This window comes from Felis catus, chromosome A1, assembly GCF_018350175.1.
Source record: "Felis catus isolate Fca126 chromosome A1, F.catus_Fca126_mat1.0, whole genome shotgun sequence".
Taxonomy (NCBI): Eukaryota; Metazoa; Chordata; class Mammalia; order Carnivora; family Felidae; genus Felis; species Felis catus.
In genome coordinates this window covers 133,750,990-133,776,626 of record NC_058368.1, presented here as the reverse complement: position 1 = coordinate 133,776,626, position 25,637 = coordinate 133,750,990, and the positions used below count along the sequence as shown (strand labels likewise).

Sequence of the window (25,637 nt, the reverse complement as noted above, 5' to 3'; positions counted from 1 at the left end):
GTGTGTGTGCATGCGCATATACAAAACACGACACTTGTGAGTATTCCAGGATGCTTCTGAAATCTGAGAAATACCATGGGAACCTTCCAAAGTTTTCCAAAGTATTACGTACCAGAACTTATACTACAAGATGCTATAGATGTAACAATAGAGTACACCATTTTCTTGTGTTCCTAAGACACTGGAGCCCAGAGATTCAGAAGCTCCAAATCTGATAGCCAGCATCCTGTTTATTTGACCGCACCGCTGCTCTTACGCACATATGAGCACGTGTATGTCCAAGTCAAGTTTGGAAGAAAAACTAAGAATCTACATTTAAGCAACTCAGAAGGTATGCCCCTGTAAAACCACAACGATGCCACCTTTCTGTGCCGGACGCAAGGCACAGAAGAGAAACACTTCCTTTAAAATCATCTTCCCTCAATCTCGGAACTGCCTTTCACTTTTGCCACCAGCTTCATCCTGGTCTTAAAATTGTCTTTGCCTCCACCTATTCTGTCAGGTATTTTACCAACTGAAAAGGCCAACCTGTATTAGGAATAAATGTCAGCAAACCAACAAAAACAAACAAACAAACAAACAACGGCAAAGTTACGCGGACCTGTCTCTTTTAAACAGACAATAGGAAACAGGCTAACTTGAGCTTTCTTTGCATTGCACATCTGCACCTTATAAAGGTCAAGTCTTTACTAGAAGGTAACATCTGAGAGGCTCTACAAAAAGCAGCAGAAGCGTCCTCGGACGTCTGGGTGAAGGAAAGGGCTGGAAAAGATCCCATCAGAGAGACAAAGTATCTTCCTCCTCTATTTCTCTCCCCTCCACTCACAGCCCTTCCCCTCCTGAACCACATTTCAAAAGGAGAACAACTCTGGAAGTACAGGCCATCGGGATTACCCAGGAAATCCACGAGGATGACAGAATACCTGAAACAGCGGCCCCCTGGCAGGGCAGAAACTTTTCAAACTGCCACCGTCTAAACAGAACCCCAGCTGTTAAGGCAGTCTGGCCGCCTCCAAAGCCAACACATTCCCTTCTCCAGGCGAAGTATCCCCGCGGTTTTTACCTTTGTGTTCGCCGAAGCCTGTTCCCACTCCTCAAATGAGGCAAAGTAAAGTTTGAGAGCACAGTCCAAAAATTGGGGTCAGACATATCCATTTCGTTCTCTCTTCAATTCACTGCGGGTTCAAGGCCATAAGGCCAGACCAGGGAGGGAGGAGGCGGGGGGTGGAGAACGGAAAAAGAAAAAAAAAAAACAAAAAGAAAAAAACAAAAAGAAAAAAAAATCCCAATTATCTACTCACTCCCTCCAGAGGAAACGTGCTGTGAACTGTGATCTCAAGAACTTGGAGCCTGTCTGAGAAGTACCCCTAGCCTTTAATTAACACACAGCCATTTCTCCAAGGCTCAGGAAACTTATTTCCTCTCGGGTTTGCCCTCTCCTGGTCAGCCCTGGGCAGCTATAAACAGTAATTACAAGAGTTGGGCCGTGCGTTCTGCACAAAATGCTGTCTGTGTGTGATTCAGTCCAAGGTACTTTGTCATCTGTTTGGCAGATACCATTTGCAGCTCCTGCGGGGGGTGGGAGGGGAGGGCGACGACTATTTTAAGGCTTCGGTTCCGGGAGGCTGCTGCTTATCAGCAAACCATTCAACATCCGAACATGCCCAGTGCCGTGTTTCCTTTTGGTATCTACATACAAGGAAAAGAAGTGAAATGGAAAAAGCGCCTCTTCTCCCCCTTCGGAAAAAAAGGAAACTTAAAAGCACTTGCAGAGAGCGGGCCTATAGGCGGACTTGAACAGGGCACCTTTGTGCTGCCTCCGCCGGCAGGGGCTGGGCCGGGGCCCCTTCCCCACCGGCAGACCCTCCCCCGGGAGCTGGGCCTCATGGGAAAGGGGCAGGCTTGGGGGTGGGGTGGGGTGGGGTCCCGTGCGCGAGCCCCGGAGCACCCCGGACCCCAGCATCTTCAGGCCCGCGCCGCGCCCCCGGCCCGCAGCCGCAGTTGGATCATTCCCCCCAAATCAATCAATCAATCCAGCCGCGGCCCGCACCCGCCGAGGTGAGCGCTGGGCGCACCTGAGGGCTGGTCTGTGATTCACGGCAGAATGGATCACCATGAAAACACTCCTAGGAAGTCAGTAATTACTCTTCACCCGGACGCTGTTTGTAGGAAAAGCACGCCAAGGGGAGGCCACACTCACCTAAAACCCCAGTCAACTGGATTTATGAGATTACATCCAGTTGATGAGTTACGACAGGCACAGCTGTTGGCTTCGCGGACTGCAACAAATCCAGGGAATGGCCAGCTCCTACCTGTACAGACGCTCCCTGGCACTTAGTCAACAAATGCTAGAGTTATTTTCCTGCCACATGTGTTAGAACTTGAAAGGAAGATGAAATCAACGTTCCTGTTGTTCATCTGGAAGAAAGGCATGGTGTTCAAACAACTCCCCTAACAGGCAAATGCTTGTGTAAAAGTCTATACAGAAGGAAAAAAAAAAAAAAAAGAATTTAAGTTAGCTGCCTTAAATTGGCGTAATACGGTGAGAGATAGTAAATTTTAAAACAAGATTTTAGTAAAAAAAAAAAAAAAGACTCAAAAAATGGTTAAGCAAGTTGCAGACAAACTTGCTTACCTAAATAGCAGAGTGACAAGGGAAGAGAGGTCAGCTGACAAGGGAGTGGTAAACAGACAACAGGAGTGCATTCTGGGATCCTAATTCTTGTGACTCCCAGAAATAGTTTCACCCCAAGGACTCTAGGAATTTCTGAGCATTGTTGTGTAGGGCTTTCTTATGCATCATCTTTTGAAATTCTCACTGAGGCTCCTCAGATCCTTGAAATCTACTAAGGTAGACAAAGAAGGCAATATTTTTCTCAGTTTAACAAGTGACAAAATACACTTCACCAGATGCTTAGGAACTTGATTCAGCATTTTTTGCTCCATACTTTAAAAACAAGCTTTTAAGGATTTAAAAGAGTATTTAAAAAAATTTCTTTAATGTTTATTTGTATTTGACAGAGCACGAGTGGGGGAGGGGCAGAGAGCGAGGGAGACACAGAATCTGAAGCAGCTCCTAGCTCTGAGCTGTCAGCACAGAGCCTGACTTGGGGGGGGGGGGTGAAACTCACCAACCACTGAGCCAAAGTCAGATGCTTAAGTGACTGAGCCACCCAGGCGCCCCTAAAAGAGTATTTTTAAAGGCTGACACAAACTACCAAGCTCCAAAGCAATTTCTCCACCTCAGTACTTGACATTTTAGGCTGGATAACTCTTTGTTTGGGGGATTGTGTTGTATACCGGAAGACTTTAGGCAGCATCCCGCCTTCCACCCCCTAGTCGCGTAACAATCAAAAATGTCTGTAGACTTTGCCAAATGTTCTTTGGGGACAAGATCACCCCTGGGTGAGAACTACTGCTAGTAATTATGTCTTCCTCTTAGAATGGTAGGATAGACCATTGGTTAAGAGCAACAACTTTGGGTCTGAATTCTGGATCCAACAACTACTATGACTTAAGGCAAGTCACTTAATTTCTGACCATTTTCCCCATTTTTGGGGGTTCAGGATAGGACAACCTCTGAGATTACCATAAATGAGAGGGCATACATAAGGCCTTGTAAGCAGTGTTTAGAACACAATGTATGTAAATGTTAGCAATACACAGAAGTTAACAGAATACAATACTAAAAGGAATGGGAACAGAGCAGAGGACACCCCACACCATGCCCTCTGTTATGGTGGTGGCTTCAACATGCCTCTATGCAGTGCTGGTCACATTGTATGGTAAGTGCCTGTTCACTACGGTCTTCCATCTTGCATATGAGTCTGTGAATTCTTCAAGGCTGAAGTCATGTGTTACTGATTTCTATATTCCCAAAATCTGACAGTTCCTGATTTATACAAGCAGTTAATAAATGCTTTTTAAATGGAGACACTTCAGATGCTTTGGAATCTATGTTTCCCTTAAGATGCCCTAAAATGATTAGTGATAGCAGGTCAATTGATTTTTTTCAAAGAATCTCAACTTAAGAATTCCATGAAGATACTTTAAGAGAATGAAGCTCTAAAGAATTTCTCTTATTAATTTTTATCTATATTCTGTAACTGAAAAGAGAAGTACTAACATTCCTTATGTCTTAACATCACTCTAAGAAATGTCATCATTAGGGGCACCTGGGTGGCTCAGTCAGTTGGGCAGCCGACTTCAGCTCAGGTCGTGATCTCACAGATTGTGAGTTCCAACCCTGCATCCGGCTCTATGCTGGCAGTGCGGAGCCTGGTTGGGATTCTCTCTTCTCCCTCTTTCTCTGCCTCTCCCCCACTCACACTGTCTCTCTATCTCTCTCTCTAAAGTTAAAAAAAATAATAAATTACATGTTGAAGAAACTCTGTGTTCAAAGTGCAGAAAGAGAAAATTTAGGGAGCTTGACAACTGTCCTTGAATACTGAATTAACAATGCAGAAGACTCTTTGGATCTGAAGATGAAAAAGACTGAAAAAACAAGAAAGGACCTCCTATAAGGGTGTCTGAGTAGAGGTAACCTGAAGGAGATACAGTGAACAGACATCAAGTTCTGGATGGTTGCAAGACCTCATGATTCTCTACTTCTTCCTGAAAAGCCCAGGTATTTGAGCAACAATGATAACTTACATGGGTAAATAAATGCATAAAACATATTTTTCTTCTCTTGACTGAATGATAAATATCCTGGCCTATGAGCAGATGTCATTACAGTCTCCACCCTATACATTCTGAGTAACCCACCCTGAAAATTCTCAAAGGGATGGGAAAAAACATAATTTTTTTAAACTACGTATACTTTAACACAGTTTTTGCACTTAAAAGGCTTGGGAAAATGTGGGTTGTATCCAAAATGAAAAAAAATAAAAACAGGCAAAATGCGTGAGGAGCCAGAAATGAACTACTTAATATAGAGAAAGTGGCTGATACATTCCCACATTCATTTAAGATAAGAGTAGGTGTGATGCTCAAGTGTAACTTGTCTTCTAACCTGTTTGACTTGATTTGAGAACTCATGATTCAGAAGATAATGCAGTCAGCAAACACAAGAATTAAAATTGTCAGAACTACTGACATTTTTGTACAGACAAAGTAATTATATGGGCAGAAACTAGAGTATAGTTTAGTTGCAAGTGCAGTAAAACTGGGTGAAGAACTAAGAGGAAATTGAGATTATTGGGAATTCCTAAGACTACAGCCAGTCTAAGTCAATATACAGATATTTAGCAAGATTTTCTACTTATTGCACAATAACTAAGCCTACACATTAATGGACAAGCTTTGTGATCCAGAATGCTCATTCACTTAATCAGATGATATTATCAGTCATTGTTTTTATAAGAAAGGTAAATGACAATGAAAAATAACCTTGTCATGCTACTGAAATGCTGGCTTAGGATAAAATGAGTACTTAAGAATGGGTCAAATTCTTCACTGTTCACCAACCCCCCAAACAAAGAATTCCATGTTCTTTTCATTGACTTGAATTCTCCCTTCTGCTTCCCACCCTCTGCCCCATGTCCATGCAATAGGGTTTTCTCCCACCATACATAGAACAGTGTTGAAGATAACATCCCTCAAGCCTCCCCTGAACTTAAACACTGTGGGAAACTAAGCTTTCAAGTGCAGGTGAGTGGCTCCCTGCACTGACACTCTGGCCACAAGGCCAATTCCAATGATAAGACACAATGAAAAGTGGTGTTGATACTGAGTTTCCAAAGGTATTCTGCCTGATCTTGGCCTAGTCTGGGGACTGTGCTGTAAACTAAACTTGACCTCTATGAATCCCCATCTTTAGAACACCTAGAAGTGACTCCTTCCCCACTGCTGTCCACACCTACAGGTCTGCTTTGGCTTCTAAATGCTGTCTTGTGAATTTAAGGGTAGAAGTGTGAAGAGAAAATTGCCCATCCTGAATAAGCAATCCTTGTAATCACTGCACATCTTAAGGAATAAAACTTAAAGGTGGAGCTAGAGATGTGGAGTATGTTGAAAGAAAACTCTATTAGTGTTACTAAACCATTTTTTTGCTCATGTTACCAAACTATGAAAGAAGATAAAAAGGTAAATGAAAATTAACTTGTAGGTATAAGTCCGAATGCTGAACACCAAGAGATAGATAATAAATAAGGTTACATTATCCTGGGAATATGAAAAAAAAAAAAACTTTAAACAATATTTCAAGGTAGATTGACATTTATAAAGTGAATAGATAAACCAAAGGAAACACAATAAAACTGATTTATGTTTCCTGGCAGGTTGGGCAGAGAACTGCATAATCCCCAAGGGCGAGTTGAAGGACAGGGTCTGAGAGAGCAAAGGACAGGCTTAAGAGTGGCTAGAACGGGAAGAGAACCTAACATTTTTCCTCAGGTACTCCTTGGATCCCAGGAGAATCACAGGCTCAGGAAATGTAGGAAATAACCAGTAACTTACAAAAACCCAAGAGGAGAGAACAGATGATTATGAGCAATGAAGTACTGTTCAAACGAGGGACTCCTTGATGTATAAGACAGAGAAGAGGAGGAGAACATGCATGATGGCAGCCCAGCACAGAGGACGGGGTTGGGTGTCATAATCACTGCTTGCAAGCGTGTTACCCTAGCCCTCCATCATCTGGCTTTCAAGCAAGAGAAGATCCTGGGAGAAGCTGCATACTTAGTCTCTCAGAGCGCCAGGATAGACGTGGACAGAAAAGGTCTACCATCCTTACAGGGCAGCAAGGGTGATCCTACAGGAGATGAGTGGGAGGGAGCCAGAGAGCAGTGTGTCTTCTTCATTCTAAACCAGCGGATCGAAGATCCACTAGAAACTGACACACAGTACTGGCCCCTAACAGAACTAAGCAATCCAATCTTAGAGCAGGGAACGAGTCTTGGAGATCAGCCCCCCTCATCTGACAAACTCGGAAGGCTAACTCCCATCTCACTTTAAGACCGAACTTCTTGCCACCTGTTCTAGGTGGCCTTCCTTTGAGGCTCCCTAACCCCACCACGCTGAATATCCCTCTAATGGCCTCTGTTCCTGACAGCCTCCGCAGAAAAAAAAGGTTCTCCCACCACATCAAAATCTCTGTTCATTTGCAGATCAATCCCCCTTGGGTAAGAGGGAAGGGGCTGTATCTCCTCCATCTTTAAATCCTCAATACACCCATTCACATGAATGTTAGAGAAAGGAGAAGAGGAAAAAAAGATTTGCTCGGGGTTAGAAAGATATTTGATAGCAAAGTCAGGTGGAGAATCATGACATTTTGAAGATTCAGCTTGTATATGTTTGGAAAAGCTTTTTTGATCTATTCCTATTCAATTTCATGAGTCCATTTCATTATCTATATATGCTGTATCAGTTAAGCAGGTCTACTGTCACAGATTTCAAAATCTCAGAAAATAGAGACCATGCATATGTAGCTATATGTATGTATACATATACATATATGTAATTAGATTATATGAAATGCTAAATGCTTTTTGACTGTAACAGTGACCCTCAGTTACTAATCATTGTAATAGTCTCTCAATCTGGAATTAACTTCAAGGACCCGGAGTTTCTTGACCCAGAAGCTTGGGTCTAAGGTTCATCATTTCTTATCCAGCTCCTGAGCATGAATTACAGTGCAATTATCACAAGTGTCAATTTGGTTTAAGTGGGTCAGGGTAGTTATATTTAGCCCTTTAGTAGCTGACACTAAGACCTTTCTGTAATGTAAGATTAAAGTTAATTTATCAGTTCTTTTTTTCTTGAATATTTTTCCAGGTCAGACATCTAAAGTTATGGAAAACTATCCCATTAAAGTAAGAGTTAAGAGTTTCCAACAAAGTACCACATAAGGAGCATATACAGACAGAGGTAGAAACCATGCGCTTCTGTTAACAATCCAAAGTTTATCCCGTTGCTAAAACTGATACAAATTCTTCCACAAATCACAGGCTATTATTTAACTTAAGACACAAAATATTTTAGCCAAGTTCTCAAGCAAACTTTAGTATCTACATCTATTACTGTATGTCATTTTCACTAATAAAGCTATTAAAATAAATATTAATTCATGGAATATAGTGTTTAGAATGAAAAGTGTTCAAACTAATAAGTCATCATAAAAATGCACTCAAAGCATCACTCGTATCTTTTTACCTGTTTAATTGGCAAAGATTAAAATAAAGATCCTACTCAATGCTGCTAAGAGCATAAGGAGAGAAGTTCTCCCTGCCAACTATCTAGAAAGCTATCTGGAGAATGGAAACACACACACCAACACATACCTCTCATATACACAGATACACACGTATAAATGTATATGTTTGCTACAAAATATACATATAATATACACATACAGATAGACATTTTAACTATAAACTGACATCCTGGAACTTATACAATCAACTATATACACAAACATTCATGCATATGGAAATTAATCTCAGAATCCCTTACCATACTATGGGCAAAAAAACCCAAAGGCACAAGGTGTTGATAATGTTAATAAATGTTAATTTATGAAGGCAAATGCTAGTAAAAACTGAAATAGCCATAAAATGAAACACTATAAAGCCAATAAAGATGGGCTATAATGGATTCCAAAGACGTCCAGGTTCTAATCCCGGGGACCTGTGAATATGTTACCTTGTACGTCAAGAGGAATTTTGAAGATGTGATTCAATTAAGGGTCTTGAGATGGAGAGATGATCCTAATTACGAGAGTGGGCCCTAAAAGTAATCCTAAGTGTCTTTATAAGAGGGAGGGGGAGAGAGTTTTGACTAGAGAAGAAGGCAGTGTGACACAAGCAAGATGCTACCCTGCTGGCTTTAAAAGTGGAGGAAGCAATGCGGAGAATGTAGCTTTAGAAAGCAGCTGGAGAAGACAGGGAAACACATTCCACCTTACTGTTTCTGGAGGAAGCTGGGCCCTGGACATACCTGGATCTTGGCCCAGGGAAGCTATCTCAGACTTGTGACCTCTAGAACTCTACAAAAATAAATACATGTTTTAAACCACTTAGTTTGTCATGATTTGTTACAGTAGCCATCGGAAACAAAGACCACATGTGCAAAATAGAGGTAATGGGCAATGCTCCTGAAATATGTGTAAAGAAAGCCACCCAAAATGGAGCAGTTATGATATAATTTGTTCATAATATGTGAGTGCATATGAATAAAAAAGAACTAAACAAAGTCTTTTTAGTGGCCATCTGTAAGTGTAGAATTATGGATGATTTTATTCATATATATATGTGTGTGGGTACACACACACACACACACACACACACACACACACATATATTTTAACAATGAGTCCTATTATTTTTAATTAGGAAAAAAACTCCATTCCCAGGAGCCATATATTTGACAGTCTTTTTTACCATGGCCTGAAATTTCATGTTCCTGCAAATTTTAGAATACTTTCAAGAGTTTACAAACTTAAAACTATACACTTTGACAAGGACTTTTTCTTAAAATTGGATTGGTATCTTCTGACAAAGTAAAATGCACATGTAAAAGCCTTAAAACCTTAGAAATAGTAAAATTGCTTTAAAAATGAAGTCTTTCCTATTCAGAGGATTTCATAATCTAAAAATGAAAAATAACTGTTTCTACACATAAATCCTTACCTGTCTATGGCAACTGGGCAAATGGGTGTTTTCAAAGCTGACTGGGTTATAAATCCATACAGAGCTGTGTTTTTGGTTGAATATACGTGTTATTTGCAGACTGGTCAAACTGCATTTTCTGGGGACAGCTCTGAATTATAAAATTACTTCATTGTGCTGTATATGAAGGCTTTCTTCTTTCATTGCTCAGAAAAATCATTTACTTTTGAAAAAGTGAGCCCTATTTTAATATTAGTCCACATGTATGCAGGAAAATAAAACGATGTTCCTAATTTCAAAATATTCTATTAGAGGTAATTTAAGACTACCTTTCCCCTCTCCCCAACAAACACAAATTTGTTATTTCCCATGAGGCTAGATAACTCAGATTTTACTGTCTTTACTCAGCTAGACTGTGAGGGCTGAAAGGCAGAGACCAAGTTTCTGGTTCCAACCACAGAAATATTCTTTGAACCAATGTATTGTTAAGACACATCAGAGGAGACAACTGTATTCCAGTTAGTAGTTATCAAAAAACTTCCAGGGCACCTGGGTGACTCAGTTGGCTGAGGTTCCGATTCTCGATTTTGGCTCAGGTCATGATCTCACAGTTAGTGAGTTTGAGCCCCACATTGGGCTCTCTGCTGTCAGCAAAGAGCCCACTTTGGATCCTCTGTTTCCCTCTCTCTTTGCCCCTCCCCCCACATTCTATAATATAGATCTATAATATATATCTATATATTCTATATATCTCTCCAAAACAAATAAATGTGAAGGAAATAAATAAAAAGAAGTTATTCCAGTTTTAAGAGCTGTAGCAACAGTCAATCATCTCATCCAATATAGTGGCAGATGGGTGACAGAGGAGTATCTATGGATGTGAACTAAGAAGGATCTCTACAGGCGGGTTTTAGGAAAGGAAGGACATACAGAAAGATAAAGAATGCTAATACATCAATGATAACAGAAAAGTAAGGCCAGATGACATGTACTCAACAGAAATAGAAGACTCAAGAGAGTAGAAAAAAAATCTCACTTAAATGTTACAAAAATACACTAGTTGGGAAAATTAGAAAAGGAGAGCAGAGTGAATTGGGTAAGCTCTCACAGTACCTAAAACGATCAAAGAGCAGCAGATTTTCACGTTGCAAAGGGCCCCCTGGTCGAGGCCTCCATCACCCCTTTACCTGGGTTAGTAAAATATCCTCACCCTCTCCACTCCAATCTATTCCTCCAAAGCTGCAGCACTAACTTGTGCTCACAATCATTTTACTGTCTCTCCTGGGAAAGAAAATTCAGTGGTTCCCCACTGCTCTAGCAGTGTTTCTTCAAGTACGGCTTCTGTCCGACCATCATTGAATTACCTGGAGTGCTTATGAGAAACGCAGATTTGAGGCGGCTTCTCCACACCCAGTGACTCAGGATTTCTGGGCATGAAGCCCAGGAATCTGCATTCCATCAGAGTGTGGAGGGGGGGTGGGGTGGGAGGGAGGGAAGGAATCTTATGCACATTAGAGTTTGAGAGGTTCTTTACGGGGAAATCAAAACCTCTTTAAGTCGAATACTTTATGAATACAGTCCCTTGTTATCTCTCCTCCCTCATCCTTTGACACTCACCCCCTTATGGTTTATGCTCCGATAATAAAGAAAAAACACATACATGTCAGAAATACTGAATTACTGTGAGCTCCCCAGATGCGGGAGCTGCGCCATACCTCATTGCCTTTGCACACCCTGTTCCCTGTTCTTAGAATTTCTATCTCCTCTGCCTGGAAAACTTCTGCACATCTTTCAAGTGAGAGATGTAAGGTTACCTCTCCAGCTAAGCCAGCCTGACTTTCTCTTGCAGACCTAACAGTTATTCCTCCTGGATCTCGAATGAACTTTATACATACAAACACTTCTTTTATGCCAGTCTTTTTACTAGAGCACAATTGTTTACAGGTCCAATTCTCCACTAGGCTTTAAGCCCTCTGAGTACAAGGATAGTTTCTATTCATCTGTGTATGCCTCTAAGTACATCACAGATACTCAGCAGATTTCACGGATGCACGCACATTATTTTGTAAGGTTTAAGAAAAAAAACCCACCATACACGAACCTGTTGTTTTTCTATTTCTTTTTAACTTCTACATACAAGCCCTAGGGGGACGCTTCCAAAACCATACTGCCTTTTGTCAACTGGTTGGATGATTTTTCTTTTAAAGCACTGTCATTACTGACAATCTTCATGATGATAAACAAAAAGAACAATGAATATTTAAGTCTGTGGTTTTTAGGCAGATTTTGATGATTCATTAAGAAATGAACCAAAAAACGGGGCATCTGGGTGGCTCAGTTGGTTGAGCAACCGACTTCGGCTCAGGTCATGATCTCACGGTTTGTGAGCTCAAGCCCCGCATCAGGCGCTGCCCTGACAGCTCAGAGCCTGGAGCCTGCTTCAAGTTCTGTGTCTCCCTCTCTCTCTGCCCCTTCTCCACTCATGCTCTCTCTCTCTCTCCCTCTCTCTCTCTCTCTGGGAAATAAACATTGAAAAATTAAAAAAAAAAAAAAAAAAAAAAAAAAAAGAAACGAACCAAAAAACAACTATTAGCTTTTTGCAATCCTTTTCAACAAACATGGCTGAAGTAAGTTCAGTGTTACTCTGTATCCTCTGAAAAGATGACTAAAACCAAACTTGGACAGGGTGATCTTTTTCCAAGGCTGGAAATTCAATCCTTCTGGGGACATGATCAACACACACTGCTCCCCACCCCACCGCAGTGAATAGATGAGAATTCTGAGCACCGTGAAAGAGTTGCTCAAGGTCTGCAACCTGTGGGCCACCACCTCACAGCCTGGGCTCCTGGCTCAGGTATGTCAACTAGCCCAGCAAAACCCTCCGTCCCATTTAGGAGGAACAGACACAGCTCATCTGTTCGTCTCTTCTCCTAGTGCCTCTCTTCCTCTTTGGCAAATGCCCATTTCCACACCTTGATCTTGCTCTTACTCTGCAGTCAACCACGCCCACCTGAGGATCTAAGAATTAACATTTTTGTGGATAATGGTGACGATGTTCCTACCCAGCAGGGTTTATACTTGAAGGGGAACTGAAAGTTTTAGAGAAAGTTACGAAGAATAGGGCAGAGCCCACTTACAACTACAGGGGTATGTTTAGTGAATGATACCAATCAGAATGTGGAAACAGGCTCCTCGAGAGTAATGGCCACCAAGACATCTCCCCACCCCCCTTTATTAAAGAAAAATAGAAGTGAAGCTTCAAAACCTCGCGTAGAAAGGGCTCTCAGTCCCTGATGTAGACACCGTTTTATTGTTCGCACAGGCATCAAGGGTAGATGGCTTATTTACTAACTATGCAGCCAGCAAAAGTCATCCTTATAAATTATATCACAGTATGGCAATATCCTGTGTTGAAAAAAACAAAAACAAAACAGAAGTAGTGTAACTATGGTAGGAGTTGTAGCATACCCAGCAGTATAACTATGTATCACATAAACACGTGTGCATACAGAAAAAGATGTGTGTATGCCATGCAAAACTGGAAATGGTTCATCGTAAGTGATTTATTTTACTTTCATTTCTGTTATTGTTGTTTTAATATACATTAAAATACATCATACATTTTAACAGTATTTCCTCATCTTTAGTTACTTTTTCCATTATTACATCAAATAGACTTGCCAACTCATCTTCCAATTCCCTTCAAATAACACTGGTTGATAAGAAAACAAACAGAAGTGGAACAGTCCAGGCTGTCTCTGGTGGCAGCTCAGGGAGGGACAATTTCAATTGTTCAAAAACACCGGACAGCAAATTGTTAGGGGCTAAAAGATAAACATAATCCTCAGTGAGCATTTTGGGTGTCATGTGACATTATCAAAGTCCTTTCTCTCCCCTGCAAAGTAATAATTTCTTTTATTTATCCTCTGTTAGTGCCTAGTACCACAGCTTTAAAAACAATACTGTGGACGGGTCATGATCTTGCAGTTTTAGGGGTTCGAGCCCTGCATCGGGCTCCGTGCTGACAGCGCAGAGCCTGCTTGGGATTCTCTCTCTCTCTCTCTCTCTCTCTCTCTCTCTCTGCTCCTTCCTTCCTCCTCCACTCATACCGTCTCTCTCTCAAAATAAACAAATGAAACTTAAAAAAAAAAAAAAAACAATACCCTGGAATTCATGGCTCAGAAAGATCCATTCAGTGATTCTGTCCCAGAAATGGGAACAGTTTCACTTCAGTGACGTGCCAGGTGTCTGTCGGGTACCTAAAATGATGCATTGTTACTTTCAACTTTAATGGAGAGCAAAGCCTGCTGCACGTAATTTACCTAACTGGAGAGCTCTGGCCTAGTCTACCAAATTACAAAGGGCATTTTAGGATATGCTTATAAAATATAGAACAGGCAATGGAAGTTCCAGATGGGTCTAATATCCATCACTCACCATGTGGTCTGTGGATTGAGCCCCACAGTTAATGCAAGTACCCAAACAAGGAGAATTTTGGAGGCGGAGGGGAAAAGAAGTTTTTGTCATGTTTCATAAATATGAGCCACGATATAAATTACTGAATTTTTTTTCGATGTGCTAGTTCCAGGGGAAGCAAATAAAAGAACAGGTGGAAAACAATCAACAGATAAACAGACCAGAGCATGCAACCCAGACAGCCATTTTTTCATAAATGCATATTAAGTGTGGAAGAATGTCATGCCTAGAATCTGTAACATCCCTCTCCCACCTGAATCAGTACCTCAAAGTAGATGAGGCCATGAATGCTTCTTTGAGTGAGGTAGGAATCTAAGGTCCTATATTTCAGAGTCCTGTCTTGAGAAGTTTTCGCTGACACAATTCTGACTCATGCTTATTTTTATTTTTCACCCAAAGGATAAGTATTTCAGGAGGGAATAACTAAATCCTAACACACTATAGTCCTAGAAAAAGCCCAGTAAATAAAAAATAAGTAAATAACATCTGTTTTCCAGTCAAGTCACATCGAATCTACTTGTCCGATTCCAGGAAACTCTAGACTAGATTCCTATCTACAAGTTTCCAAGACTAGTTAAGTAATTTTTAAGAAAATCTCACAGAGAAATATGATCAGATAAACTTATCATGAATTGAGATGAAGTAATACAGAATAGCTGTGGTCAGACTGCTCTATAATTTTGGGTATGAAAACTGACTTCATAAATAGAACATACTTCTAAATAAAATGTATTATTGATTTCAAAACAATTACTTGGATTCCCAAGGCCATCTAAAAATTTACTTCAATTTCTTTGTTAAAAAAGAATAAGCAAAACATGAGATGAGTAAAAGCAATCCCCTGATAATCCATATGTTTCACCTTATTTAATTATTTTAACTTCTTGTCACACTGAACCTTCCACAGCGCTGTCAACACCAGGCAAACTTAAACTCTGAATTTCACCACTTCTACATCTCCCTCTAAAACCTGTGCAGGCTTGGTGGAGAGCAAAAAAAAAAAAAAAAAAAAAAAAAAAAAAAAAAAAAAAAAGCCCTAAGGGAGAATCTAGAATAAAGCTACAAAAGCAAAATTCACAGTGTGTGTGTGTGTGTGTGTGTGTGTGTGTGTGTGTGTGTGTGTGTAGTCTATTCTCTGACTATAGATTAAAAAATTAATGAAAATGAGACACAGAATACAAATATCATTTAAAACACAGTGGTTGAAAACACTTTTGCCAAGTGTAAATATTTAATTGCAGATTCTTGGGAGCTCCCTTAAGAGTTTATCTGAAACGCTATTTCTTTCCTCAAAAGAGGTGGTTTCAAAATGTCAGTGGGGGGGGGTGGAATAACAATTTACAATAAAAAATAGTCTTTTCACATGGCTACACTTGTGTGTCAATATAGCTCTTGGCTAGACCCATACACCGGCAATGCTGGTGTGCCTTTCTCAAATACCACAGACTGTGCCCCATTTGCTTGAATAATTTGGGGCTGTCACGTACTTCCATGGGACAGGGAGCTTCGACTGATCAATGACTGGGCAAAATCACTCTGAAGACAAACTGTTCTCCCCAAATGTTCTTACTGTTATGATTTTTTATTTTAATGTAAATAACTGACTTCCTTAAGGGAAAATAAATAGCCCTCAAGCAGATTACGCACTAGAAGGGGTAAGGAGAGACAGACGTGGTGAAAAGGTGCTTTGGAGAAGTGAGAAGCAGAATTCAGGGACATTTTTAAAATGTCAAGGTTCTGGGGATTCTTACCTTTGGAAGTCCCACTTGACATGCTGTCAAACGCTCCCACATCCCACATTAAACCTTTTTTCCTGTGAAACATGCTGCATTTTCTATTTGTTCTTATCTAAGCAATCAGCACACATACTTGGGAATTCTCATGAAGTGCTAAGATCTAAAATAGAAATGGTTCCCCAAAGTTACATTTTTGTGATTGTTCAATGATTAATGGAGTCAGTATGTTATATTTTCAGACAAATACCTTATTTCATCTAATAAAGCTGTAAGCTAACAACCTGATTTCAGGTATGTTAAAATGTAAAAAAAAAAAAAAAAGTATGTTTTCATAGATAAAATATGGCATAAATTTTGATTCTGCAGTTTTCTTTTTCTGTTTTTTGACCCTAAATATCTTTCCCCTTTGCAGACTCAAACTGGTCGTAATTCTGTGCATGTCTCTTCATGCACGGAAAACTGGGTGTACATGGAGAGGCAGGATCACACAGTGGTTGATGACATGGGTTGGAGCCACTGCTCAGGTTGTAATTCCAGCAGCATTTCATACTAGCTCTGGGATCTTGGGTAAGTTATTTAACTTCTGAGTACTTTAGTGTCTTACTCTGCAAAATTAGAATAAGAATACCTCATAGGACTGTTGCTAGGATTATGTTAGTATTTTTTAAGGGTTGAGAGCAGTGACTGGTATTTTAAAAGTATTACTCATGCTGTTACTTGAAAACGAATAGATGAAGTGCTTCTGGAAGAACCACTCACTTTGCCCAGCAAAGCTCCTCATCCACTGGGAGCTGTGTTGAAGGAAGTGGATATACTCCACACTCCGGGTAGATATAACTATATAAACCAAGTCCTAGATCAAGGTCCTTAATTCTGTATTTTCCTTCCCACAGATTCTTCTCTGGAACAGGGGCAGAGGTGGTCCCAATGTTAAGGACAACCCCTTCCGGGCTAAGGGTCAACGAATAGATGAATTTAAGAGATTAAACACCTTCTCTCCCTAGAACGAATAACAGAGTCACTTCCCTCTAGTGGTTGAGATACACAATTACAACTGCCCCAGCCAAGTGTAAATCTTTAGATCCCTTGTCATGGAAACAATGCCAAGCATGGTAAAGTGAAAAGCCAATTTTAAGCCAGTGGGCAAATAAGACACAGAATAACAAACCATTGAGACTTAAACAAAAGAAAGAAAGAAAAACTAAACATTTGCACAGTGTCATAATTATTAACCTTAATATCACAAAAAGAACAATTTTAATTAAATGTAACCCCACCGTAAGCATTTAATACCTACTTCAGTGTGTTCTAAGTACAGTCAGTATAGTCCACATGATAAATGGCTTTCTCTTTCTCTAAGTTTTTTAACGGATGGGGCTCATTAGTTTACATAATCATCCCTAAAACTAGGACAGCGCTCCCACTGTCGCTCTGCAGTGAAATATTAATCCTACCAAACCAAATATTTGACATGATCTGTTGGGCTTGGAGTATTTTCCTTAAACCATTAACTTCGCATGGGTATGGGGAGACAGAAAAAAGAAAACGACAAAGACATCTTTCACTACAGTTGTGTTACATAAGGAATATAGAATAATTAAGGAGAACTGCATTTTGTTTAAGAGTACTGAAATTATTTCTTAGCAGTTTATGTCCTAAAGCATTTCAGACACTCAGGCATCCAGCTCTCCTGAAGGGTTCTGATCTTAAAATCAACTGCACATAATTCATCAGCATACACTATGTGCTGTATACTGAGGAAGGAAGGTTACACCAACTAAACTGTAAGAGTGGCTTGTTTTTCACTTATAAATTCACTTAAGGGGCATGTGGGTGGCTCAGTCAGTTAAGCATCCAACTTCGGCTCAGGTCATGATCTCACGGTTCGAGAGTTCAAGCCCCACATTGGGCTCTGTGCTGACGGCTCGGAGCCTGGAGCCTGTTTCAGATTCTGCGTCTCCTTCTCTCTCTGCCCCTCCCCTGCTCACGCACGCGCTCTCTCTCTCTCTCTCTCTCTCTCAAAAATAAACATAAAAAGATTAACTTCACTTAAGAAGGCTAAAAAGAGTCATCTACAAGACACAGAAGATCTTCCTAAAGAAGGCACTCCTGTTGTTTTCTTTCACATAAACTGTATACACACATTTGACTTTAAAATACCGGTGACCTAGGGGCGCCTGGGTGGCGCAGTCGGTTAAGCATCTGACTTCAGCCAGGTCACGATCTCGCGGTCCGTGAGTTCGAGCCCTGCGTCAGGCTCTGGGCTGATGGCTCAGAGCCTGGAGCCTGTTTCCGATTCTGTGTCTCCCTCTCTCTCTGCCCCTCCCCCGTTCATGCTCTGTCTCTCTCTGTCCCAAAAATAAATAAACGTTAAAATACCGGTGATCTAAAACATATCTATTAAGAAGTGCATTTTATCATTTCATGCTATTAAATACACAAATATCAAGAAATATTTTCTCTAGCACATAAAGTACCATGAGGAATGTAATATATCTATATAATTTCATACTCAAGATATTGAGAGGTCTCTAATGCTACACACATGCGCATTTGTGTGAAACAAAATACAGACAGTGTTGGGGAAGGAAGAATATGAGTTTTGGATATTTTTATTTGATATGGTGGCAATTCATCTATGGGGTGGTTTTCTCTCAGCATACGCACACAGAGGACTAGAAATAAGTGGGGGGCGGGAGCAAAATGCCCATTTACAAACTTGCTTTCCATAATAAAGATCAATTATTTTTCTGTTTAAAAACCTACGGTCCTTACAAAACTAACCATATTTTTATCGTGTGATCCAGCAAGTGCACTCCTTGGGATTTACCCAAAGGAAGGGAAAATTTATGTCTACACAAAAACCTGCATACAGGTTTTATGTGACAGATGTGTATGCAGCTTTATTCATAACTGCCCAGACTTGGGAGCAATCAAGATGTCCCTCAGTAGGTGAATGGATAAACAAACTCGGGTGCAGCCGGACACTGGAGTATTACTGGGGGCTAACAAGAAACGAGGTACTCAGCCATGAAAAGACACGGAGAAACTTAAAATGTGTATGACTAAGTAAAAGAAGCCAGTGTGAAAAGGCTCCATACAGTAGGATTCCAAGTATATGACACTCTGGAAAAAGTAAAACTATGGAGTCAGTAAAGAGATCAAGGGTTGCCAGGGAATGGGCAGGCAATGGGGGAACTATAGGACAGTGAATACATTCTGTGTGATACCCTAATGGTAGACACCGGTCATCATACTTTTGTCCAAACTCTCAGAATGTACAACTCCAAGAGTGAATTCTAATGCCAACAAGGACTCTGAGTGATTGCAATGTGTCAGCATACATTCACCCATTATGCAAAGGTATCGCTATGGTGGCGGATGGTGATGAGGGGCAGGAGGTATCTATGTGTGGGGTCAGGGTGGAGGGGGGCAGGTATATGGGCAACCTTCATACCTTCCCCTTAATCTTGCTGTGAATCTAAATGTGCTTTACAAAAAATAAATTCAATTCAAAATAAAAAGGTTTTAGGGGTGACTGGGTGGCTCAGTCAGTTAAGCGTCCAACTCTTGATTTCGGCTCAGGTCATGAACTCACGGGTTCATGGGTTCGAGCCCCACGTCGGGCTCTGTGCTGGCAGTGTGGAGCCTCCTTGGGATTCTTCTCTCTCTCTCTCTCTCTCTCTCTCTCTCTCTCTCTCTCTCCCTCCTTCCCTCCCTCCCTCCCTCCCTCTGCCTCTCCTCTGCTTTGCATGCTCTCTCTCTCTCTCTCAAAATAAACTTAAAAAAAATAAAATAAATAAAAGTTTTTAAAAAAACTTCATTTTAAGCCAAAAGGTATCTAAGATGACTGATAAACTATTCTTTTTTAATAATTTTTTTTAGTGTTTATTTATTTTTGAGAGAGAGAGCGAGCAAGTGGCGGAGAGGGGCAGAGAGAGAAGGAGACACAGAAACTGAAGCGGGCTTGAACTTCAAACTGATGCAAGGTTTGAACTCATGGACCATGAGATCATGACCTGAGGTGAAGTCAGATGCTTAACCAACTAAGCCACCCAGGCACCCCTTGATAAACTATTCTTTAACAAAACAAAACAAAACAAAACAAAACAAAACAAAACAAAACAAAACAAAACAAAACAAAACAAAACCTATAATCCCTCCTGTCCACAAAACGAAAGCTCAGCTGGGTCTCAGTCACCCTCTCCAGTCTCAGCACTTAACACGTGCCTTCCATCACCTACTGCTGTGCTCACCAGGAACCATGACTCCCAAGCTGTAACCACAACACACACTCCTAGGCCTCCTGATTGATGTGCTCCTGCCATGCTCTCTGCCCAGGAGTGGCTTCCCTGCTGGCTCCTCTTCTCATACTGACATCTTTTCATCCTTCTAGAGCCAAAAAGCATCTCCTCTGGGAGCTCCCTGTTGAAACTGAATCAGACAGAATTAATCCTCTTTCCCCTTGTCTGTTATTATACTACAGTTAACTGTTTTCGTGTCTGTCTTCCCTGAGGGAAGGTCATGGGTCACCCATCTTGGTAGCCCAGCCTCTATTGTGGGGTCGTTACCGGCAATCAATACCTGTTTGTAGGATGAATGACTGGTTCTCCCATGTGGATCTACATGTGGGTGGTTTCAAATCTCTTTTAGAAGTAGGTGGGACACAAGTAACAAGCGAAGCCTGGGTTTCCACTGTTACTGTACTACATAATGGAGCTGTCACTACCTAGTTAAATACACAGCTCATTTTCTCTCTAACTCCACTGTTCCTGTTTCCTTCCACATCCTCCACACCCTTATTCCTCCGACCCAAATCTCACCCTTCTTTCAAGCCTGGCCTCCCATCATACCTACTCTAAAGGCCTTGTTCAACTATGCAGACATGCACAGGCAAACTACAGGTTGAAGAAAACTTATGAAATCATTGAGGCCTCCTGCTCACCTACGGCTGGCAATGAAGATAAACCCGATGTGCTAATAGGGAAGGAAAAGGTTACCAAACTGGATAGTTCTCAGGTGTCACGCAATGACCAAGAACCCCAATTTTCCCAGAAAGACCATCAAGAGCCCATCATGTTGCTGATATCACAAGGGTCTTTTTCCTTTGTCCAGCCTTTCTTCTCGCATCTGCAACCTACCTGCTCTCCTCACCACAGGCCTCTGTATTCAACGGTCACATCAGCCCTGACCATTCGGCAGCACTCTGAAGAGGAATACTCTTCTGCTTGAAACTCCTTGATTTCACTTCTGTGAAAGTATGCATCTCTTGTCCCTTCTAATCCCTGGCCATTTGTCCTTTAGCTCCTCATGGGAGCGTCTGTATCTGCGGTGTCTTGGGAATCTATCCCAGAACCACTTCCCATTAGTTGACTTCATCCAGTCCCATGGCCTTATGTCAAGTCCCAAATTTGCTTCTCCGGACTTAACCTTTCTTGGGAAATCTAGACTCAACCTGGGTATCACAGAGACATCTCAAATTTCACATGGACAAACCCAAACTCGTGATTTTCCGCCACAAACTGTTCCTTCCCAGGCCTTCCCCACCTTGGAAAACAGACCTACCATGTTTTCTGTCACTCCACCCAACAACCTAGAAACTAACCTTGATTTTGCTCTTTCCCTCAAACCCCCTATTTCCAACTCATCCCCTGTCAAGTCCTGTGCACCCTGCATCAGAACAGCCAGAATCCAACTACTTCTCTCCAACTCCCCCATTTAAGGCCTAGTCCAGGCCACCCCTATCTCTTATTCCAGATTGCTTCCTAAGCCACAAAACTGAGTCTAATCCCCCCACTACCCAGCTGCCAGAGGAAACTTTGAAAATGTCAATCATATCACACCATTCTCCTACCTCAAAATCTCAAGTGCTTCCCCCTCTGGCTTAGGGAAAAGCCAATCCCTGACTCTGATTACAGAAGCCCTTCAGTCCTGGAGTCCTGGCCCTGCCCATCTCCTATCTCATCCATATGCCCTCGTCCGTATGTCCTCCCCCTGCCCACACAGGTCTTCTTTAAGTCGCTCTTGCCTTACTTGTCTTCCCCCTTGAAATGCCTTTGATTTGGTATTCTCATGGCTGTCCTCTTCTGGTCACTCAGGTCCAGCTTACAGGTCACTCCCTCAGAGGAAAAGAAGCCATCAGACCATCCTGTTTAATTTCTCTGCAAATCACTTGTTACTCTCCATCATTCTTCCGGTTTGTTTTATGGTAGATCTTCTTTCCTCCTGCTCCCATACCCCACTGGGATAGAAACTCCATGAAAGCAGAGACCTTCTCCAAGCTGGTCATTGCTATATCCTCAGAGCCTAGAAGACAGCCTCACCAGTAGCGGATGCTCAAAATGAGCAAGTGTGGTATGAACGAAGGCCAGACCCGTGTCACCCCTCAACACTTACGGCTGAAACCCTTTGAGACACGTTGCTCAGAATTTCTCTGCCCTCTTTTTAGAGTTAGTGATATTCTATACTCTATGCCTATAACCTGATGTCATAGGTTACATCCCTGACATTCTCCAGGACTTCCATCCTGCAGACTTTGCAGAAGGCTTTCTACCACTGGAACAGACCTTCTTTTGTTACAACGAAATATAACATAATGAGGTAACTATAAGCCCATCTCCTCCTCAGCCTGACAACTACTGTTTACTCATCCTCTTCCCTGTGCTTTGTGCTCAATTGTCCACAATCAAGATATGCGTTAACTTCCCTGTTACACAGATGAGGAAACTGGGATTCACAAATACTATGTAACTGGTCCCAAGTCCATTAAAGCAAGTGACAAAGGCATGTGTGCTTCACAAACTGGTAGGGTAAAACATCTCAGAGCGAGGGCTAGACATACTGAGTTGAAAAATGGTCTCTTCACCTTTTAATCAGCATCCCAAATCCCAGAGTCTGTCAAGATAATGAGAATGATCAGATCCAGAGTTATACATAGAGATTTCTGGAACAAAGCTAACTGGTGTCCATCTGTTATCATGGAGAAGAAGCCACACGAAGGTAAGTGACATCAACTAATGCCTCCAGAACTAAACTGACATGGTGACTTTACTCAGGGTCTCACCCACAAATGCTGCCATGCAGCAGAAACTAACCACTAGTGACATTTCATATGCTCGTAATCAAGAAGTTACATCGACAGAGATGTTGAGACCACACACACACACACACACACACACACACACACACACACACACAAGCTCACTGGCAGCAAAGGGACGGACCTTTATTTATTTTTACTTATTTATTTATTCTGATTTTTTAAAAATTTTATATCCAATTTAGTTAGCATACAGTGCAACAATGATTTCAGGAGTCGATTCCTTAATGCCCCTTACCCATTTAGCCCATTCCCCCCACAACCCCTCCAGTAACCCTCTGTTTGTTCTCCAAAACTGGGAGTGTTTTATGTTTTGTCCCCCTCCCTGTTTTTATATTATTTTTGCTTCCCTTCCCTTGTGTTCATCTGTTCTGTGTCTTCAAGTCTTCAAATGAGTGAAGTCATATGATATTTGACTTCATATATCAAATATATGCTAAGCAAAATTAGCTTAGCAAAATTTTGCTTAGCATAATACCCTTTAGTTCCATCCACGTAGTTGCAAATGGCAAGATATTTTTTTCTTTTTAATTTTTTTAACGTTTATTATTTGAGAGAGAGAGAGACAGAGAGAGAGAGACAGACAGACAGACAGCAAGCAGGGGAGGGGCAGAGAGAGAAGGAGACACAGAATCGGAAGCAGGCTTCAGGTTCTGAGCTGCCACTACAGAGCCCGACATGGGGGCATATGTATATATGTATATATATACATATATATGTATATATATGTGTGTGTATATATATATATATATATATACACACACACATACACACGCATACACACACACCACATCTTCTTTATCCATTCTTCCATTGATGGATATTTGGGCTCTTCCCATACTTTGGCTATTGTTGATAGCGCTGCTATAAACATTGGGATGCATCTGCCCCTTCGAAACAGCATACCTGTATCCTTTGGATAAATACCTAGTAATGGAATTGCTGGGTCTTAGGGTAGTCCTACTTTTAATTTTTTGAGGAACCTCCATACTGTTTTCCAGAGTGGCTGCACCAGCTTGCATTCCCACCAACAATGCAAAAGAGATCCTCTTTCTCTGCATCCTCACCAACAACTGTTGTTGCCTGAGTTGTTAATTTTAGCCATTCTGACAGGTGTGAGGAGATATCTCATTGTGGTTTTGATTTGTATTTCCCTGATGATGAGTGATGTTGAGCATTTTTTCATGTGTCCATTGGCCATCCGGATGTCTTCTTTGGAGAAGTGTCTATTCATGTCTTTTGCCCATTTCTTCACTGGATCATTTGTTTTTTGGGTGTTGAGTTTGGTAAGTTCTTTATAGATTTTGGATACTAACTCTTTATTTGATATATTGTTTGCAAATATCTTCTCCCATTCCGTTGGTTGCCTTTTAGTTTTGCTGATTGTTTCTTTCACTGTGCAGAATCTTTTTATTTTGATGAGGTCCCAATAGTTCATTTTTGCTTTTGTTTCCCTTGCCTTTGGAGATGTGCTCAGTAAGAAGTTGCTGCGGCTGAGGTCAAAGAGGTTTTTGCCTGCTTTCTCCTCGAGGATTTTGATGGCTTCCTGTCTTACATTGAGGTCTTTCATCCATTTTGAGTTTATTTTTGTGTGTGGTGTAAGAAAGTGGTCCAGGTTCATTTTTCTGCATGTTGCTGTCCAGTTTTCCCAGCACCACTTGCTGTCTTTATTCCATTGGATACTCTTTCCTGCTATGTCAAATATTAGTTGGCCATACGTTTGTGGGCCCACTTCTGGGTTCTCTATTCTGTTCCCTTGATGTGAGTGTCTGTTTTTGTGCCAGGGACAGACCTTTAAACTACATATCTACCCTATGAAATGAATGCAGCAACACAAAGCAACTGTCACCACCAAGCTCCTTAAATAAAAATGCTATATAAATGCCATGTACTAAATAAAAGCTATAATTCTCTGATAGATGGGGTAGCATTACTTGGTATGTATTTTAGTGTACTTTAGACTGATATTAAAACTAAATCTAACTAGACCATGAGGTCTGTGTAGTTGGGCAAATTCATCATCAGCAAAAGGGCACTCCCCTCCAACAGGGGTTGCGGGCTCCTTTGAACAAACTGCAGACAGGCACTTTAATGAGGGAGAAAATATAAGCTACCATAGCTAGTCAAATGAGATCCTACAGGAGGGAAAGTACATTAACTGATGTGCTGATATCTGCTGCCAAAACATCAGCTAGGGAGAACAAAAGGTTGTCAAAGCGAGATGCTGTAACTAAGCCAACACAGCCCAAGGTTTGGGGTTAAACTGCAATATGACATTCTCAAGAGGAACATGAGTTTTGTTTCCAATGTCAGCCCTCTAAGTGATTTTTATCAGTGTCATATTTTTAGGACTCGCCAGCTCTCCCCGACTACCAACAGGAGATTCCAACAGACTGTCACGATGACGTGAGATATACACACTTTGATAAATAATAAAAAATTTTCTGTCATTCTTTTTTTTTTTTTTTAATTTTTTTTTCAACGTTTATTTATTTTTGGGACAGAGAGAGACAGAGCATGAATGGGGGAGGGGCAGAGAGAGAGGGAGACACAGAATCGGAAACAGGCTCCAGGCTCTGAGCCATCAGCCCAGAGCCCAATGCGGGGCTCGAACTCACGGACCGCGAGATCATGACCTGGCTGAAGTCGGACGCTTAACCGACTGCGCCACCCAGGCGCCCCTCTGTCATTCTTAAATACTGTTTTATGACATAACTT

The 25,637-nt window shown here is 41.3% G+C and overlaps 1 protein-coding gene across 19 annotated transcripts in view; it reads right to left on the bottom strand.

Annotated features, from left to right (window-relative positions):
• Positions 1-25,637, bottom strand: part of MAST4 (microtubule associated serine/threonine kinase family member 4) — a 565,494-nt gene that overhangs the window by 166,150 nt on the left and 373,707 nt on the right. The window contains exon 1 of one of the 19 annotated variants that reach the window (XM_045061545.1): positions 1,064-1,818. The exons of 16 other annotated variants lie outside the window; for them this stretch is intronic. In XM_045061545.1, the coding sequence (XP_044917480.1) occupies positions 1,064-1,155 (92 nt within the window). In that variant the 5' untranslated portion in view covers positions 1,156-1,818. Of the gene's footprint in view, positions 1-1,063; positions 1,819-25,637 lie in introns of those variants that run through there. 2 more of the 19 variants (XM_045061550.1, XM_045061568.1) reach the window with 2 other exon arrangements.